Below are 21,107 nucleotides of genomic sequence, written 5' to 3'. Positions count from 1 at the left end.
TAGAATGCCAGGACAATTTCACAGCACTTGCCTGCTTGTGCAGAATATCAAGGGTTTCTTGAATCCTTCTGGTGAAATTCACAGCTGAGTAGTGATCCTAACAGAAACAGAAGAGAAGAAATTATTGCTAAATGGAGACACAAGGTATTTTGGTTGAGAGTCTGAAGAATCATATTAGTTCACTTCCTTTTCTGTCATACAACACTGTGGTCAGTAGAATGTTCTTGCTTCTTTCAAGAGACCAGGGATTTTAATTTTATCGATTAATCTAAAATATAGAAAGACTCAGTGAAATTTTGGATTTAAAATAAACCTTGTTGAGAAGCAGTATATTTAACTCAAATCCACTGGGTCTTTCATGTAAAGATGCAGGAAGGAACTCAATCCAAATGCATGCTGAACAGCGTAAACCAAGCAACCCAGACATGCTCACAGCCAGCCGATAAAGGTCTCATAAAATTAGGTGAAATCATTGCTAGTCAAGGTCATAGCTATAAATATAAAGCTATAAAACTTGGCAGCAGCAGCAAAGATGCCTAGCGAGGCTCCTGCAGAAGTAGCAACTTTCACAAGCATAAAGGGTTGCCGGAGATTTGAAAATGCTCACAAGAAGTTAGCATATTAAAGGTAACAGATTAAGAGCTGGCAAAGAAAGGTGGCCTCTCCCCGCCACCTACCCACTCAACTCCCATGATTTCCTTATGGCAGCCTTAAAGATTTCTCCACAATCCAGAGAAGCATAGAATTCAAATGATACTGAGCACTGCAGCAACTTCCCTAACACATACCTCATCTGTTCCTAGCACCTCCCTACACTGTGACTTATGGGGCGATGACAATTGTAACATTGGACTAGTGGTAGTTCAAAGCAGTATGTATCTTTCTTGGATGTCTAAAGAGGCCATGCTACCAGTAGAGCAGTTACCACATCAGAGGAGTGAAGTTTTTCTTCCCTTCCATTTTTTCCTCATGGTCAAAAACAGTAGCAAAAACAGTGGTTCTTACCCTGGAGCAAGCCAGAGAAAAAAACATCCTACTCTGTTGTTGGTAACTGTTTTTATAGCAGGGCACTGTCAGCAGCAACCCTCATAAAAAAATACAGCAGCACATATATAGCTCATGTTATCTCTGTGAAGGTTCTAAGGATCCATGGATTTCCCTTGATGTATTTCTACAGTGACAGTCCCACTAAAGTTTTAAGTTAACCAGTTCTACTACTCACAGGGTCTTTGCAATAGTTGCACAGATCGTTGCCTCCAATATGCACTGTTATGAGCTTCCAGTCAGCACTGAAGTCAATTCTCTGTGCAATAAAGAAGAAAATAATGAGACTGAATTTCTTTGACTTTGTGATATGCACATAGTATGGTTGCAGGTGGATCTATCATGTAAAGCAACACCTGCTTCTTTTCATGCTGCAAGATTAAAAGAGTCCCAGACAACTTACAGGATCAGTTTTCATTAGTCTCAGGAGATTTCTTGCTTGGGCTGGTAAGTGCCTGTAAAGAAGGACAACTAGTGAGTGAAAGAAACACCTGTATGGAGAGATTACCACTAACACTCTTCAGACACCTTAAATCACGTTGTCATATGTCAGAAGGGTTGAGTGAGGAGACAGTACAACACTCATGTTGCTGTAATCAAATTACACGATCACATCTTTGTGAAAAATCAGCATAAAATTGAACTTGAATACTGATTTACTCAAGTTCAGTAATTAATCTGGAACTGTAAGTTTAGCTTCTATTACAGTGCTTAGCATCTAAACCAGCTGAAAAGCCACACACAGCAAGGTGTTTGTAAGCAGATTGCCTGTTTAGAGCTAGGCTATCAGTCTATTCCTAGTAGACTAAACCAACAAGGGAATCCCAAATCCCAACTGACCTCTTGAGCAACATTTGTGCATAAACCACAGGTCATCCCCCTGCAAAGCTGAAGTATTTCAGAGTTCACTGCGCACACCTCCCTCATTTCTGTAGCCTGCACCCAGAGTCAATACTTAATTTTCCATCATGTGAAACAGTTCTGTGCTCACTACCTTTCAAGGGTAATTAAAAACTCAAGAAACTTTCAAGATTACTCAGACAAACTAAGATGACAGACTTGCTGTTTTCCAATAGCTAGGTGTCCTGGTTTCAGCTGGGACAGAGTTAAGTTTCTTCTTAGTAGCTGGTGCCATGCTGTGTTTTGGATTTTGTATGAGAATAATGTCGATAACACACTGATGTTTCAGTTGTTGCTAAGTAATGCTTACTCTAAATCAAAGACTTCTCAGTTTCCCACGCTCTGCCAGTGAGCAGGTGCACAAGAAGCTGGGAGGGAGCAGAGCCCAGACAGCTGACCCGAACTGCACAAAGTTTCACAACACTAGGTGAGCACTCTCACTGTTTTGTATACACACACACACACACGTATATGTAAACTGCCATAACTTTGGAGTTACCTAGGCTGAACACTTCAACCTTATTTGACTACCCTGACAGGTTGGTCCTCAAATATGCATAGAAAAGAGAATATGGCTGGAAAGCTTTAGCCTTCCAGGCAGCTCTGTGGTATGGATGAGCTTCATCTCCCTCTAGGCTCTTGTTAGAAACACTTTACTGTCTATCATTTCTGGAAGCATATCAGCTGACATTAATAGGCATGACACTTGTTTTGCATGGCAAGCAGAGCTTAGCTTTCCTTTGCAACACTGTGTTTACTGTAGGAACAAGAGAGATCTCTCACCACCCTCCTCCACCTGAATACTGATCTAACACTAACATAAGTGTATTTACTGGGGAACGAGCCCTGTCATACATCTACTTGTGATACAGACACTCTATGCATGTAATCATTCTGTTGACCATTGCCCTTGTACAATATCATCACTTATTTATATCCCAAAGCTATCACAAGCCACAAGTGGTCGCAATTTCCTTCTGTTCTTACTGTGGAACCCCCTAAGCTAAGATATAAACTTCAATATTGATCCAGAGGAAAACACCACTTAATGAGCTGACAGTCTGTATTGGGTCTGGCTGAGCCCCACAGCAGCCCCCCCAGTGCTGTGCTGTGTACTGGTGGGCAGAAAGGTGGTGATCACCCACCGGTGGTTTGGCTGCTGCTGAGCAGCGCTCGCACAGCATCAAGGCTGCCTCTCCCACCCTCCCTTCCGCACCACCGGGCTGGCGGTGGGCAAGGTCTGGGGAGGGGACATAGCCAGGGCAGCTGTCCCGAAGTGACCAAAGGGATATTCCATACCATATGATGTCTGCTCAGCAATAAAAACTAGGAGAAGGGGGGGGGGGGGGGGGGGGGGAGAGCATTAATTATTTATGAAAAAAAGAGGGGGAGGGGAGCATTAATTATTTATGATATTTGTCTTCCAGAGCAACTGCTACGCGTTCTGAAGCCCTGCTTCCCAGGAAGTGGCTGAACATCACCTGCTGATGGGAAGTAGAGAATAACATCTTTTGTTTTCCTTTGCTTCCGCATGTGCAGCCTTTGTTCTTGCTTCATTAAATTGCCTTTATCTTGACACACAAGGTTTTTTTATGTTATTCCCCCTCCATTCTGCTGAGGAGAGGAATGATAGAGCAGCTTGGTGGGCACCTGATGTACAGCCAAGGTCAACCCACCACACAGTCCGCAACATCTTCAATTTCTTATGCAGTCACTGAAGTGCTGATGCATCCTGAACCGACACAGTCAGTAAGATCTAACATCTTGAATGAAGTGGTGCCAGCAATCACCCATCCTTGAGCTGCAGTTTCCACCAAATTTATGTCTTGATCAATGGAAAGTTTGTTAATGGGAAATACAGACATTCACAGTTCCTGTCACCTGTTCTCTCCTCTCAGTCTCAATTTCTTAGCCTTCTTTTTTTCATGTGAAATCAGAGATCTCAGCCAGGCTCTGCTTCAGCAATATGCTTCAGATTTATCCTTAACTCCAGCATGTACGTAAGCACTTTGGCAATGAATGCAGGTAGGCTTAAGAACATTTTGCTGAATGAGACCTGCATTTGCTGCATTGCCATCAAGTTCACTAAAGCTTTTCAAAGCAGCCACTGATTTCATTTTAAGAAACGTTTACACCTGGTTTCTAAAAGCTGGTAAGGGTGCAGAACTGCTTGATTTCAGAAAGGTCCCAGCACCTCTGGAAAGGAGTTTCCAGAGCAGCACCCAAAAGTGAGGCAGGACCGGTAACAATTCTGAAATACCACCGTTAGCTGGTGGACTCTTTTTGCCCTCTTGAATCATAGGAAAATCAATATTTTTGGCTGCTGAAGAATAAATGCTGGATTGCATCATCATCCCAGGGCAAAATATCTAAAGCAGAAGAAACATTTCCTTACCTTTCAATACATTTCAATATTCATTCATCTTCTCAGATGCATCAAGAGCCATGACATGACAGAACAGAATCCCAAAAAAAGCACCTCAAAGTTCAGGGGTATTAGTGTAGTAGTTCACAGGACTTTGCTTTTGCACACCTTTCTACAGAGAGTTACAAGACAGAGAAACAACAGAAGACTACCTAGGAGAATTATTGTCTGCATCTCCTTGCTGAATATTTGCAAAACATCGATAGCTCCACTTCGTCACATTTATCCAGTCCAGTTGCTTGCATAGGAAGAGAGAAGACTAATTGATATAGATGAAATAGACAATTTTTCATTAGACTAACACAGAATCATTTAGGTTGGAAAAGACCTTTGAGATCATCAAGTCCAACTGCTAACGCAGCACTGCCAAGCCCACCACTAAATCATGTCCCTGAGCACCACATCTAGGCATTTTTCTAAACACTACCAGGGATGGTGATTCTACCATCTCCCTGGACAGCCTGTTCCAATGCTTCACCATCCTTTCAGTGAAGAAATTTTTCCTAATATCCCATCTAAACCTCCCCTGGTGCAACTGGAGGCTGTTTCCTCTTGTCCTGTCCCTTGTTATCTGGGAGAAGAGACAAACCTGCACCTGCCTACAACCTCTTTTCAGGGAGCTGTAGAGAGCAATAAGGACCCCCTGAGTGTCCTCCTCTCCAGGCTAAACAGCCCCAGTTCCCTCAGCTGCCTCTCAGAAGACTTGCTCTCTAGACCCTTCCCCAGCCTCACTGCCCACCTCTGGACAGCTCCAGCACCTTAACATCCCTCTTGCAGTGACACAAACTGAACCCAGGGTTCGAGGAGGGGCCTCACCAGGGCCGAGTACAGGGGGACGGTCACGGCCCTGGTCCTGCTGATCATACTGTTTCAGATACAACATCCACCAACTCATTTCATACAGCTAACAAATAACTAATAGTAATGCCTTGGTTGCTACTGATACAAGCTGCTTTAAGTTATATTGGTGACTTAAGGGGTTGTGTAACCTGTTTCAAGTCCTTCCACCACTCCAAAATGCCTGCTTAGAATTTAACTAATACAAAATACAAGACAGTCGTCCATCTCATTTTTTCCTATAACAAGGAAAAGCTGAAGCTAATCTGGATGTATGCTACATATAGAAGTATGTTAATAAATTCTCGTTAATGGCTGAATCAGAGCCATAATCCTTGCATGTTTCATTAACATACACAGATACATTCAGTCATCACTAGGAAACAAAATGCCTTCTGTCAGGTATGGGGGGCTGTAGGATGTATCAGGACACCTAGCAGACTATTTCTGTCAGGAAATCCAAGCATTTCTGACTCATACTAGCAATCTCAGTAAGTTACTCAAGGCCTACAGGAAAGCAATAAATATACCTGCTAAATACTAACAATCTTTGCTTAGATAAAGCAAACTCAAATACCTCATTTGGCTTCTGAGCTTCATTTTGAAGACCTCTTTGGGAAGTAAGAGGCATTTTTCTTTAAACAGACAAAGGTCTGGGTAATATCAACTAACAATGTCAAATCCAGGCATGGTCTGCCAGAACCTGTGCCCAAACTATGACTAAATTCCAGCAGCCATCTGTTTTGTTAATTAAACAGCAGTGACTCTTTCAGTAAGCCGCCAGGGATTTCTAGAATAAGCAGTATAGCAAAGCTCAACTCATGCAGCCTCCCAGGTGTGACTAAAAGCAAAGAGCCAAATTCAGATAACTGCAAGACAGTACAATCCCTATTCTATTGGCAGAACTGGATACAACTGCACTAGGCCTGCAATGCACCAAAACCCACATATGACCAGCAGCAATTCTCCTTTCTTCAGATTTCAGACTGTGGCTGTTATGTTTTTTCTTTCCTCTCTGTTGTCCACTCTTGCTTGCTTATCCAGAAGCCTCAGGTCAGAATTATGGAAGATTTCATCTTGTTTTTCTCCTAGTATCTCTTTACTAATTCACTACTTGCTCGTTTTCCGAAAACATCCATGATCTCAGAGATTTATTGACAGATAAATAGATAAATGAATAGATGTTGAAGAGGAGGAGTAGAAACCACCATCACCAAACAGTTTCTGCTGGTTTCTTGTTTATGGATTTCATAACCAGGACTGTTGGCTTCATTTGAAAGTTCAGCTACAAAACAAGCCCATACATTTAACGGGTTTTGAGCCAAATTTCAATTCTAACTAGACTGGTTTTACTTGTTCTTCAGAGCAAGTTGTGACAGCACATGAGGCAGTTGAAAGGCAATTAGATGAAGCATCCATCACCTGCAAATGTAAAACAAAAAGCTACATACTCAGCCTGTGCTCCAGGAACTGCCTGGTTAAGGAATGCGTTTGGATCACTCTCACTCCCAGTGCCGGTTGAATAGCCAACGATCGCAGCATTGAACTTTCGAAAGATGTCTGAAAAAGAAAAATGGCAATGAAGGGAAAATTACTACAACTGTTCCGTGCCTACAGGCACTAGCACACACCAGCATCACCACAGTTTTGCTCCCTGACAGCACAGCTGCTGCAGCCTGCAGTCAACTAGAGGCACCCACCAAGCAGTGGCGAGAGGGATCACCAGCTGGCAGTGACTCAGACAGCAGCATGCTTGCTGTGTCCTGTGCTGTTACTGGCGGATAAGATGGGCAGAATTGAGGACTACTGTGTGCAGTTCTCTCTCACATTGTAGTGGTTAAAGGCTAAAATAAAATCCTCAGCCATATGACGGTGACTGAAGTGAGCCTGAAGGGGGCTTCAGCTCAGCAGGAGCTTGTTTGCAGCTAGAGGATCTGGGTCTTCTTCATGGCTGTGCAAAAGCTCATACTACTGACAAATCTGAAGAAGAAAGCCTCAGATGCATGGTTCTGATGAAATCCCACCACGTTGTCCACTACTGCCATAGTAGTTTCCAAAAGGAAGTTGACAAGAGTAATTTGTAGCTGAGAGTGAAAATAGTCACATTGTAAACTATAAAAGCTACCTTAATCTCAAATATTGAATTTAACCACATTTTAACGAAGGCTTTGTCAAATGTAATAGCATCCAGTGCATCAATTAATTGCTTATTCTAATTATGTTCTTGTTACATTCTGCTTATAGTAATGGGCAACACACAGAAGGACAGTTTACTGGCCCTCTTCAAATGGAAGCTTATTATTACAGCTGGTCCAAACTGGAACTTTACATTAGACTTTACATTAGAATGAACTACGAGAAGTTGCATGTTTCAGTGAAAAGAAAGTTAAAATTATTCCCTTCAGGTTATATGTACGAGCAGTCAGCTTTTTTTACCAAAGAGGTCTACTCTATGCAAACATCTGTTTTTTGGAAAAAGCTGTGGTGGAATATTCATTAAAAGCAAATATTAATTGCATCACAAGCATGGACATAGCAAGCTTATTTAGAAATGCAAGTAACACTCACCAAGCAGTTGAGAAGGGAGAGGAAAAAGAAAGTCAGAGAATTTCTAGCTGCTTCACAGCTTCACTGATAAAACCAACTTTTTATTCATTAGTCCTAGGATATTGTTTCTTTGAAAGATAGTTCTTGTTAATTACTCTAAAACAGCTTTGAGATACTTCAGAGCTCTCTGTAAACATATCAGAAATCAGCCCATTTCCTCTTTTCGATCTTGCCAATTAGGTCTAACAAAGCATTTACTTACTAGGTAGAGTTGTCCTGTTCTCTAATGACTCATCTCCTCCAATACTAAAATGAGAAAGAGAAATCCCAGTCATTCATCTCTTAACTGGACACAGACAATAAGTGAAATGAAAACCTACCACACATGAAAAAATGCAAATGGTGATTAATTTGGTAACTATCACCTATGTGGAAAGGACAGCAGTGGAAGCGCTGTTGGGGAGAATGGATGAGGTTTCAGTGGTAAAGATGCTTGTCAGAAGGATTTAATGATCTTGAAGCTGTACAGAGGTATAATCAATCACTATGAAATAGCAGAAAAATGTCTGAGACAGCTACATACAGAAATGATTGAGCCCCACAGTACTGCAGACTAGAAGGTCAGCTTTGAGGCCAGTTCCAGCCCCATGAAGCCACTCTAAGGCAGCACCAAACAGCCAGCCCCTGGGTGACGAGAGCTGCAGTAGCAGCTCTCCTTTTGCTTCTCCTGCTTCCTGCACAGGGGTATGTTCTCTCCAGCTTTTCAATCGGTGGGACACAATCCAGCTTATGGAGAGGTGTTAGGAGAGCACAGACCTGCTTCAGTCAATGTCAACTGAGCTACATCGTCACACTAAAAAAATCTAGTCTTTTACAACTGTGTGCTGCTGCATCTGGTAAAAGTTCTTCAGTTAAACAAACTCTTTTCCATGGTGCCACAAAAAGTTCAGAAATAGCAAACTTTGAGAAGAAGCCCCAAAAGCAACCAGTTCTGACTTGTTTGTTCCAGTGATTTTTCTCCAGTTTTGTAAATTTCCAACTTGCCATCCCACCATACAAATACAGACTGCCACAAGCAGCTAAAGATGATAGCACGAGAGAAGTCAAAAGGCTAACTTAAAACCCATTGCTGAAAACATGTTCTGTGCAGACTCCCATACAACAAATCCTGGATCTTGATACATCTTCACTAGATGCTAGCCTGAGAAGAAACTTTTTTTTCAACTGCCTGACAGCTGAAAGACTCAAAACATGTGAAAGAGAATAATATTCTTTACAGGAGAGAATACAAATCTCCTCATCATCTTGGATGAAGACTTACCTCCAAGACAGTCCCCGGTATTCAGTGTGCATATCCAGGAGATTATCTGAGGCAATTCCTGTACCAGCCTGAACATTATTTTTCGTTAACCAAATGAAATTAAAGCACAATTAATAACGCAATAGTCATTTATATAGCCATTTTATTTACTTTTGAATGCATCTCTTCAAAAGCTTTAGAAGGCATCTGGCCTTCCCCCAACCTTCCTTCTGAAGAATTTATCAATACCTTTCATAATTATTTACAAGTGTCATATTGTACATGACGCACAAAATATATGATGCAGCTGTGGAACAACGGCTTTATTCTCATGGGCCTAGATAAGCTGAATGACTCATTTTTCATTGCATTACTCAAGGATGATGAAAACGTCTCAAACACAATAAACTTACGAGCTAATGATAAGAAACACTATATGAACTCAACAGGGAAAACAAACATATCTCAGAAAGAAGCACCTTAATAACTTTACACTGATTTGAAAAGTACTGTGCTAAATGGAGACTTACAGTAGTACTACAGCAAGGAGGAAAGCACTTTCTACACTTACACTGAAGTAGCAAGCTAGCAACTACATCCCTCCTAAAACATCACCAGAACTCAGAAGCAGAGTGCCTGCCAGCTGTGATACTATAGTTTCACGGGTGTTTCATATGGCAACCACAGCTATATACGGAATGTCTTTCATTTGTCATTATTGCAGGTTTGCATTCAAATGCTTCTATTTATTTCGGTAGCCTCCTGTGTGTAGGAGTTTATGCAATGTGCCTGCCAGAGAGTTGTAAAGGCTTTATGGTTTGTACACACAATGTCTTTGTTGTTAAGGCTCAGATTCAGAGAAGCCTAGGTCCCAATTACGTCTCTCTGCCCAGAGCTCCCTTTGAGATGGCTGTAGAGTTTCAGTCTTTGACCAGTATGAAAACATTACGCAGAAAGACATAACTGGAATATAGGATGTCTGGATCTTGAGACATATTCCTTCTAGGCTACCAAAGATATAATCATCAGCAAGGATGACATCTTGATAAAGAAATTAGCTATGAGTTAAAACAGGCACAATAAAAAGACATTCTGAAATGGATAAAGTCAGAGGGCACTCAGCCCCATACATCCGTATCTCATTACTGCTAAAATGAATAAAATGCTATTATCCAACATCCTTTAGTCACACTCCTTCCTGAAAGAACTGAGGCAAAAGAACAGGTTCACTAGTCCATTCCTATTCGGAAAAACTTTGAAAAAACACAGTAACCTAAGGCTTGTGCTATGTCCCATTAGTTTCAACAGCATCTGATCTCTTCTGTCTCAAATTTGGCAAACTATTTAAGCACCTCTTAAAGGATTTGCCTGCCCAAGTTCAGAAATATGTGAATATGTGTGTGGGGGAAAGAGAATACTGGGGAACAAACACCTTTTTTCTTGTTCTAGCTGCCAGATCTATTATCATCCATGAATGAATGGATCTTTGCTTCTAGGTACAACAGCTACAGCTATTTCCCCTCCACTGGAGCAGGCACATGTTTGTCGTTTTACCAAGAGAACAGTAAAAACACTATCTTCTTACCGTCAAAGAATCCCCAAGGGCCGCAATAATTTTCACATCAGCTGGCTTTAGGAAATGCACTGCAAAGGAAAGGGATGCAGCTGAACCTGGACAGGAAATAGCTATTCTTTTTCACCACTGTATATGTGAAACATGCCATTGCGCATTCTGATGCTCAGACATGTTTTTGCAATACCCAGGTAATAAAACAGGATCTCTCTCCAGCTCATCTCATGTGGTTGTAAGCAACAGCATATGCATATTGTTCAGCATTGGGTAACATTGCTACTGAAAATGCAGAAGAGCAAGGAGCAAATAACAATATCCAGCACCAAGATGAAGGTAAACCAATGCAGTATTAGACAAGGCAGGAACAGCATGTTAAAGCTGTAAGGCAGAGAGGACTAAGAAGACAATATAGAGTTTTTGGAAAAATCGAATACTGCTATGTCCTAGGCTAACATGCATGAAGCTGTATTTCCAGTTTCCTTCCCCAAGATTTAGGTACTATCACTTATAGACTATGCCAGCACATAAATTTGGATTTTATAATGAGATATTTTGAAGTTCTCCACTGGCAGTGAATGAAGCAGAGCTACTCAGTCAGAATGTTACCTTGTGTGGCAGTATGGCATTGTATCTATTAAGCAGCTGCTGAAAAGTATGACATGTTTTCTGAGCAGTATTTTTCACAGTCCAGCAATCATTTCAGCAAAAATAAAAACTAATCTTGAAGGACAGTTGAAGGTAATTCAGCCTTTTAACATAAAACAGGCAAGACTACCTGAAGTTGCAGGAGGAGAGGATGGAGACCTGTCCTCGCATAGCAGCTGGCTTCCATAATTCTAAAGAAAAGAAGAAAGCTGAACAGCATTTGTATAGCAAATACAGTAACTAGGATTTTCCTAGCAGAGACCAGGTGGGTTAACCATAGACTGTTTAGCATGTAGTGAACCAGACACATCTTGGTTGCTCAATTTAATAATCATATTCAGTATTACTCAGATTAGAGTAGCATTTTGTACTGATAACTGTGCTATCTGAGCATGTGTTCTTACAGGTGTTTCGGGAAGCATTTTGCCTAACTCAGGAAGTGCTTTCCTGGTCCATGCCATGCACTCAGCCTCCCAAACCCCTTTGTCCAAAGACTGATTTCACCTGTGGTGGAGGGCATGACTCATCTGGTTACCATACAGGAACAGATGCAGCAGAGTAACAGTGGAATGGTGAGGCTGACACTTACTGGAGTTTGGTTAGGGTATGTGTAATTGCTGTTCTTGTATGTCCTCAGGAATGGCTCAGCCTACAAAACAAGGCAATCTGAGTCAATGCAAAGCATTAGAAAGATACATGGAGATTTCCATTCCCCAGCCTTCAGTTCTGAGATTCTGAGATGTCTGTAGATGATTAGCAGCCTGATGCAAATGAATCCCAGGGATTAAAAAAGAAAAAAAAAAAAAAGGAAGAAGAAATGGCATTTTAAAAATCCATACAACAACAGTATAAGCCTGGGGCAATATTTTTATGCAGCCAGAACTTACATAATATGCTCAGAACCCTGCTGTGTGTGATTAACAACAACCTTGTGGTCCCACTGCAAGGTAGTCCCATTGACCTCTGCAGAGCTGTGTGACTGGTGCCATCGTTGCCTTGTTTCCCCAGTGAAGCTCTGACATTCAGTATGGATGCTTGATGACCTTGACTAGGTAGGCCAGACCCTTCCCTTGTGTTTCAGCCAACTGAGACACATGACTGTGAGGAAGCTTACTCCTAGGATAAGCTTGCCCTCCATCTCATAGTGCTACCAGTGGCAGTGACACAAACCATGCAGGGAAGAGTCAGACCTCCCTCACAGATACAGCACTCCAGGCAGCTGGCAAAGGCTCACACAGACTCCCAGCCAACCCCTAGCACCTCCACATAAACACAGACACCCTTGTAACTTACCTCACTTGGACATTTGAGAACAATCTCATCTTCTATTTGCTGACTATCCGTCTTCTCCCCTAAGGGTTCCAGCTGTGGGAAAAAAGGGGGGTGCACAGAAGAAAAGTGAATGAGTATCAGAGGGCAATGGGTAACACCTTTGCAACCTTTTCAACCACCTTTGCAGCACAGCAAGACAACTGCAGTGCACCGCACCTGTGCAGGTGGCTGCCTCCATGCACTGCTTCTTTGTGTGCTGAAGAAACTAATTCCTATACACCATGAATGTGGCCTGATGATCAACATGTCAGGTGGACATCATCTCCCTGGGAGAAGTGTCAACACCCCTATCCTTAACATACCCTGAAATTTACTTGTTTGATGTGACTGGTTTAACAGTTCAGGTGACCTTTCTTCACATGATCACTCCTCTCCTTTGTAAGCACAATTAAGGGTTCAGAAAGATAGGACTAGCCACCTAGTAGCTCCTTGGGTTTGTTTTGGGTTTTTTTTTTCTGCCAAGAGCAGGACGGAGTGGACAAGGAGTGAGTAACACAACCTTTAAAAATCTTACCATGTTGTTCCACAAAGCACGTGCAGCCTGCGAATGAGACTTCTGGCTGAAATGGAAACAGTCTGGGGCAAAATATGAACTGTCCGGCCACCCCTCCTAAAGAACAAGATGGGTGCTGTCAAAGAGGCAGTACATACACAACAGGCTGTGTGTTACCCCAACTGACTTCAAACCAAAGTAGCTGCAAAGGCCACTGATGCCAATAGAATTAAACTGAGCCAGAGAACACTAAACTTAGAACTAAGAAGTCTTTTAAAGCTTTTTAATATAGGATTTCCAAGTAATAAGGAATACAGACCACTATGACTCTGGGTGCGGAATACCTGGGCACAGATATGGATTGCATTCTTTATTTCCCCTGAGATTCACACATTATAGTCTTTTGAAGCACATGGGCCTTCATACTAAAAGTCATTTGCCAAAGTACTGGAAGGAACTTTGTGATATATGGGGAATGAAGGGCAAGTGCTCCCTGGTAAAGACTTTGAACTAAATATTTAGCACATGGTTGTCTGATTGCAGTGGAGTGGACTCAGTGCCTGAAATCATGTCTTCAAAGTCTGTGTTCCTGTTGCCCATTACCCCCAAGTTATTCCATAAACATTGTCTGCAATTTCGGATGTAAACTCAACTAAATATAATAATTATTAGGGCAGAAAACTGCTGATCACATTTGCAGCCAAGAAAATTTTGAGAAGTCAGTGGAATTGCACCAGGATTTAATGTAGGGGTCAGGTTTTTGGTTGTTTTTACCTGTGTTTTTGGCATCTTCACATTCATCAGAAACGGCTGCAAAACCACTGTGAAATCATCTTTAGTGTCATACCTTCCGCTCTCCACTAACTGGCGAGTTCTCTCCTAGAGTCAAAGAAAAGTTGCCACCATTCCTTCTTTTACACTCAGCTCATCGAGTCCCTCCACCCATTTACATCTCTCCCAAGGGTTCCCCCTCCTTAGTGCAGAAACCCAGATGTGGCTGTGGTTTCCAGTTTGTGCTGGGCAACCTGCGTAGCCATCTCTGAGACAGGCATCGCAGGCTTCTTTGCAGAGGGGCAGCCTGGGGATGGCTGCCTGACTGACACAGACAGGCAACCTGCTCAGTAATTAGATCTTCTGTCAAGATGATCTTCCAGAACCACTGAAGCATTTTTGGTTTGGCTGACATCCCATGTCGAAAGTTTGTTCCCGAGTTATCACATTCTTTGACTTAATCTGATGTCTAATGAGATAAGTGGTTAAAAAAAAAATCCCAAACTGCTGGCTTTCTGACATTCTACTTTCTATGGGTCTTTAACAATTTTTCTTCTCATCTGTTTTGCTGTTTAGTGAGAGTTGTAAAGATCTTGAGTGTACTCCCGTCTCCCCCTCATGTTTCTGTATTTTTTTAAAAAATCACAACTACAAATATGTCATTAAAACAAGTGGAAACTGTCCTTCCTCCCCTCAAAATATTAGCCCCTCTGTGGTCCCTTGATCAACAGGAGGATGACATTAAACCTGTAACAAACGCCACGTGCCTTACCTGGTACCTTCTGTTGAAGTAGACCAACTTCTTGAGCTCATTAGAATTGTCCTTGGGGTTTACAACACAAGGGCACAGGAACCTGTGGGACAAGAGCATGGTGCTGAAATCTGCTCCTGTTTTGTCCCCCATTCCTGAGCTGACAAACTACAGGGTTAAAAGCTCCTCTGAGAGGGATTTCTCCGAAAGGCAACTCGATGGGAGTGTTAGCTCTCACCTCTGAGTTTCTACACAGAAAGAATCCCTGATTCTTGAGCAGAAACCCATTTATTAGGGATAAATTAATGAACATAATGTGAGGAAAAGGTTCCGTGCAGGCAAGAGCTGACTGGGTGCCCATGGCAAGGTTTGGGCAGCAGGAGTGACCTCTGTGAGGAGTCAGGCCTGCCTGTGCTGGACACAGCCAGTTCCAGCCGGCTTCAACAACCCAGCCACGCAGCAGGCTGAGCCTGTCAGCCAAGGCGGCGGTGCCCCTGTCGAAACCCGTGTAAGAAAGGACAGAAAACACCAGAGAGGGAGAGGAGGAGAGAACAGCAGCAGGAACGAGGAGGCTGCGCTCCGTGGCAGAGCAGGCGCTCCCCTGAAGGGACTGCAGCCCGGGGGTGAGCCCACCCCAGAGCAGGCACACGCCTGAAGGGCTCCTGCTGGAGCATGGGGCAGGAGTGACAAGGAAGGAGCGGCAGAGAGACATGGTGACGTCCAGCCCCCCGCCCCCTGCTCAGCCGTGCCTCACTGGAGGGACTGAGGGTACCCTGCAGCCGTAACAAGGGGGCAGGGAGAGGTGTCTGGAGCGAAGCTGAGCCTGGGCATGAGCGAGGACAGGTGCTTTAACTGTTTAGCTTTCTTGGGTTTTGCCCAATACTTGAATCAGTAATTAAATATTTATGCTAGTGGGCAATAAATTCAGTCAAGTTTCCCAAATGATGTTAGAATCTCCATCCTTAGAGAGCTTTTCCAACCTGAGGCATTTTGAGTTTCTGTGAACTCCTGTTGGTCACGTTGGTCACCTTTATCCCTTCCTGACATTTTGATCCTTCTAGCATGTGTTTTTTTCCTTCTGATGCTCCATCTTCCTGGGCATGCCTCATTATTATTTGACAGTTCCAAATGAAAAAAAAGGCTTTTAAAAAATGCTGTCATATGATGACAGTAAAGTATCCCTGAGAGAGCTCTTAGAGAAATACCTCCTATAGAGTTGATAGGTTCAGAGTATACAAAGATCCCTACTACCTCCACACTTGGCTTAATGGAGCGCAACTAACAAACCGGTATCTTATTTCTACAGTACATCTATATGAAAAGCAATACAAACCTAGACTGTGTTTTCAGAAGTGTTTCAGTAACATAAACAAGGCAAAATTAGTGGAGGCAGGAGACAAACTCTTTTAGGTTATTTACTACTCTTGGAGGAGAAAAAAAAAAAAAAAAAAAAGACAAGCTTTTAAGATTAAAAGCCTCCTTCAGGTCTTTCTTCAGTTCAGTAGCATGGCATTTAATACCCCCCACAGGGTCTGCTTGGTAACTTGGCTTGCTGCCAGACAGGCAAATTTTAAATTCAGCATGGCACCTGAAATGATGGGAAAGGTTACAAGGTACCTTGATATAAGCTAATCTTAAAGGCTTCACTAACTATTCTTGTCTGACGATTAAAGTCTTGGGGATACATGTGTGCTCTAGCCAGTAACCTTTGTTAAAGAGAAAAACTACAACTGGTTATCATAAGCATGAATTTAAAAATGAACATTTGAATTTAAACGCTAATTGTCCACTGACAGTTACCAGAGACCCTTTAATTCATACCAAGAGGGTCATGTCTATGTTCCTCCTGTAAAAACCACCTTCAGGGGTGCCTGCATTCACAGGACAAGGTTATTCTGCAGGCCTGTCCAGAAAAGCAGAGATTTGCTTTTCTGAAACTAAGCAAGTCCCGTCAGAAGCAAGTCTAGGGGGACATGCTGGACCCTACTTGAGTCACCAGAAGCTCACTGAGGCACAGACCTGCCACCGCAGTGGCAGACTCATGCTGACCTGGGAGGACTGTTGAGCCATGAGGCAACAGGTAGTGCAATTAATCATCCCAGACATCTACTTGAGATACTAATTAATAACAAAACTAGTAATCAGCAACGAGATTACAGACATCAAAAACTACAGAAGCAAGAGGGAGAGTTTTAAGACTGCAGAAAGGTAAATCTGTAAATAAAACGTGTTTTAAGTGATCAATTAAAACCACTCTGTGACTTAATATTTTCTCTGTCTTTGTCCAGAGTGCACAGCTGAGCTCTTTCTGCTCTGGCTTGAACTCTCTTGCAGCATAAGTGATGAGTCATTAAAATGGCAACTCCACAAAAAGGGGTAACAGCAAGGCTGAGATAGGGAGAGTGACAGACAGACAAGTATTTCTAAATGCTGTGTTGAAATCAACATGTAGGTACATGTGCATACACAGAGGAAGGTGTTTGTTGGTCTGAAATACTAGAAAATTTCCCTTTGAGAAAAACGAGCTTCCCAAGAAGACCTTGCAGCCTTCTGTGAGCAACAGTGAGAGCTGTAACATAAATCATCTTCAAACCTCATAAGAAACTTTGGGCAGGTATTGTTTTCTGATGCATGCAGCTCCCGGAGGCTTGCTATGGGAAGTATTGTCACCAGATTCACAAATGCTCGTGGAACCTGCCAAGAGAATAAGCAAACCCATAGCCAATGCCCAGAGCACAGAGTGCTATCTTTGCCCCTGCACAGCCACAGCAGACCTCAGGCAGCAGCCTGCTGTTTCAGGTAGCTTGCATTATTCATAATAGAGGTGTTCAAAGTACTTTCTCAATAATTAATCCCCCCCACATACAATACTAGATTACAGCTCTCCTGCCTGCACTGCCTAGTTCTATTTTAAATGCTGATGGCTGGTCACTTGAAAATGATGACTTCAAAAAGGTCCAAACAAGTTGTTACAGGTCTCAGCATGGCTCAAACACCTGATAGCTCTTTGAGTACTTTTACAGTCCTCATCTTCATCTGGAATATCAGAATCTCTCTCTTAATGACCACAAAGAAATATACTTACTTGCAGTATAATGAATGAGCAAAGCATTTTCTAGGCATTGAATACCACGTTTGTTCAAATTTGTTGTGATACTTTACACATTTGTCCACAGCACATCAGTTAAAACAGAGCACATAATTTTTCCTTTGGTAAAATACTTCTCCAGACCTTTCTGTCTTTCACAAAGATTTTCCTGCAAGCAAGCATCTTTGCATACAGCAGTGCTCCGCAGATAAAAGCAAGAAAGTAAATTCTCAATCAATGATCAGTGACTGCTTTACAAACAGAACATGATCCCCACTCCCACATACTAGAAAAGTTTGTTTTACCTCTCTGTGAAGCATGTCCAAAGCTATTTGTAGATGGTAGGTGTAGTTTTCAGGAGAATAGCGTATCTGTCGAAGCAAGAGGGTTGAATTTTATTATCAGTTTACTCAAGCAGGCACAACAGTGACTAGTGAGAGTGTTCCACATCAGCATTTATGTTTCTAACTCTTGGGTCAAGAGTGACAGAGTCTTAGGCAAAACTGTCCTGTCTCTGCTTTTCTTGTTTCCCATCACAGCTGTCTCACTTGCAAAAAAAAAAAAAAAAAAAAAATATTTAGCAGACACTGGATACCAGTGAGGGAACAAAATTCAGAGGGCATTATAGAATAAAATTGTAGAATCGTAGGTTAGAAAAAACCTTTGAGATCACCAAGTCCAACCATTAACCAAAGTTCATCACTAAACCATGTCCCTGAGCACCGCATCTATGTGGTTTTTAAACACCTCCAGGGATGGTGATTGCACCACCTCCCTGGGCAGCCTGTTCCAATGCATTATCAGACATCACAACACCCTTCATCCCCACGCTTGCTTGGCTGGTCTTAAAAGCATGGCTAACAACTTACCAACAGGGACCATCTTTGGGAGAGATCAGTTTTTGTAAAAGTAAGTTTGTTTCTGCTGTATCAAATATTAGCAACATGCCTCCCACAGGCTCCTTAGCTGCCACAAATAATAACTGGCAAAGCTGAGGCGTTTATCTGGGAATGAAATCACTTTATACACTTGCCTCTCAGTGGTGAAATTTCCCTGTTCCATTTGAGCAGTTTAAATCCTCTAATTTAATTGTCTCAAGTATCCAACTTTTATTTCTTCACTTGTGGAACTATTCAACAGTCGAATAGACTTTCCTATGAGAAATGCCTGTCTTATTTTCAGCCTTAATTTTCTTTGATTTAATTTCAAGCAGAAGTTCATTGAGAACCCCACTGGCCTACTCTACAAAACTAGACAGCTCATTTCGCTTATTCATTTCCTAAATCACAGCTCATGAAGAGCAAGATGGTGGGCACTATTTGTAGCTGTGCAATGTAAAGGAAGTATCATTGTGATCTTTGGATGCAGACATGCTATCTTTTTGCCACCCACACTCATGTGTGAGTGCCGTTTTGTGACTAGGTCTGGAGCAGAAGGTAGGGATGGTTAATTTACTCCTTCCTTTTTTTATAACCATCTTACTGTTCTGCTTTACTGTTTTTCCTGATCTGAAATTGATTGCACAGAATGAAAAGTATGTGCTGTGCTGCTTATAAGTAGGTAAGACTCATCACTAACTGAGGAGTCGCCACAGCCTTTCACCTCCTGTATACTTGCACATTCCAAAGGCTACATACAGTATGCATATGTATATTATATGCATATACAATATATGCTATATTACATATGATTGCATCAGTATGAGCTGTGGGTAGAATCATTCCCATAGCACTGAAACTAGTAAGAGAGCACCAAATTAGACTTAGGAGTGAGATTGTGCACAAGGCAAAGAGGAGCAAAAACCCTTGACCTTTTATCTACAGGTGGTAAACTGGCTAGATAATGGAAAGTTATCTTAGTTAACAGCGTATCAACATAGCCACAACTATCTAATTTACAGGTGTTCTAAAGATATCACTTAATTTATCATAACATCGGGTTGAACAACCTGAAGGTCTCAGTAGTTACATTCCAGAACTGCACAAATAGGACGTACATTATTTTGGTCTCACCCACCTAGTTCTTCCCTCTCACCCACTGCAGTGCTTAGAGACTCTAAGCCCAGGCTGGCCCAGTTCATGCTGCAGGCAGCAGGGGACTTACTGGATCATTGCAGAATTTGCATAGGTCATTTCCACCTATGAAGAGTGTTATGAGCTTCCAGTCAGTCTGCAAATTTATTCTCTGCACACAGAAGGAGATAGAATGAAACTTATTTTTTTTTTAAAAAAAAAAAGGGGGAGAGGGACAGGCAACATAACACGAATTTCTCAGGGTACCAGGCTATAATTCTCTAAGCATCCACAACAAAAATGAATTTGTAATCATGATTAAAGATGTAGAAAGTACTATGATCTAAATAAGGTTTACAATATCAGTAGCACTGTGCAAAATTACTTGCTTCAGAAAACTATTGCTCAAAATCCATTTGTAGGGTTTTCTTAGTAATATCTTGTGTATACACTGAGTGAAGACTCCTGCAGCTCTAGGAATGTATCTTCATTGCAAAAATGATGGTCGATGTTTTACTGTGTCATAAATAATGCAGATATCCTGCTGGAAAACCCTGGAGAGCAACATATTTCAGTCTTGTTGTGATACAAATGGCAAAGAATAGAGGGGCAATATTAACTCTATCTAACAGTACTGGTAAAAATCATAGTACCTTTCCTCTGGAAAGATTTTGCAAAGGCACAGCTAATGCAAGGTGATTGTGCTACAGTAAACACACACCTCCTTAGTTATGAGGAAAAGATTCAGATACACTTAGTACCATGTAGTGGATGTTGTACTCAGTATCTTAACTCTTTAATTTCGGTGCAAAACACCACTAAGAAAAGCAGCAATAACACATCACCCTCAAGTGATTTAAAAATATCTATCTTCAAAGGCAGAAGGCAACATATCCCAGCTAGTAAACACGCTATTCAATAATTTGGCCTCAAAACATACTTATCCAAATTAAAGGAGGGGAAAATTTTCCTCCTGCACTAAAAAAATGTTTAAAAATAAAAAAAAAAGGCACTCTCAAATCAAAGATGTATGACTTCTAATATGAACATACTTTCTAGTCAGAAAGAAGTTTATTAGGTAAAAAAGTTTATTAGTTAAATAAAAGGTATTTGCATTCATTTCTGTTGTGTGATGTTTCCAAGCCGATAAATACAACAGACTAGCACTTGAATAGTTTCAACGAAAACCATCCAACCACTTCACTGTCAGTTGCTATCCCTTTTAATCTCATCTCAGATACAGACATCAGAGTGAAATCTTGTTTACGAGAAAGGAACCAAAAAGGAAGGTACTGCAAATATTTTTGTCAATATGTACTCACCAGAGTATTTATACTAGACATGCACACACAGTTATCTTGAAGTCTTTTTGGCTGCTCTCCAAATGCA

General features: G+C 41.8%; 1 protein-coding gene across 1 annotated transcript in view; it reads right to left on the bottom strand.

Moving 5' to 3' along the window:
• The window catches only part of PLB1 (phospholipase B1), a 102,388-nt gene that overhangs the window by 29,532 nt on the left and 51,749 nt on the right, over window positions 1-21,107 (bottom strand). Inside the window, exons 23-38 of the mRNA XM_080408286.1 lie at window positions 19,810-19,890; window positions 18,012-18,077; window positions 17,212-17,312; window positions 14,640-14,721; window positions 13,871-13,975; window positions 13,118-13,213; window positions 12,565-12,636; window positions 11,861-11,920; window positions 11,402-11,462; window positions 10,639-10,697; window positions 9,075-9,142; window positions 8,016-8,059; window positions 6,658-6,766; window positions 1,448-1,499; window positions 1,223-1,303; window positions 32-97 (exon numbers count right to left, since the gene is read on the bottom strand). Coding sequence (XP_080264412.1) covers window positions 32-97; window positions 1,223-1,303; window positions 1,448-1,499; window positions 6,658-6,766; window positions 8,016-8,059; window positions 9,075-9,142; window positions 10,639-10,697; window positions 11,402-11,462; window positions 11,861-11,920; window positions 12,565-12,636; window positions 13,118-13,213; window positions 13,871-13,975; window positions 14,640-14,721; window positions 17,212-17,312; window positions 18,012-18,077; window positions 19,810-19,890 — 1,203 coding nt within the window. The remainder of the gene's footprint in view (window positions 1-31; window positions 98-1,222; window positions 1,304-1,447; window positions 1,500-6,657; window positions 6,767-8,015; window positions 8,060-9,074; window positions 9,143-10,638; window positions 10,698-11,401; window positions 11,463-11,860; window positions 11,921-12,564; window positions 12,637-13,117; window positions 13,214-13,870; window positions 13,976-14,639; window positions 14,722-17,211; window positions 17,313-18,011; window positions 18,078-19,809; window positions 19,891-21,107) is intronic.

Source organism: Falco punctatus (assembly GCF_963210335.1).
Source record: "Falco punctatus genome assembly, chromosome: 12".
In the NCBI taxonomy this organism is placed as follows: domain Eukaryota; kingdom Metazoa; phylum Chordata; class Aves; order Falconiformes; family Falconidae; genus Falco; species Falco punctatus.
The sequence above is the reverse complement of the archived record's forward strand: the minus strand, read 5'-3'. Positions and strand labels throughout refer to the sequence as shown.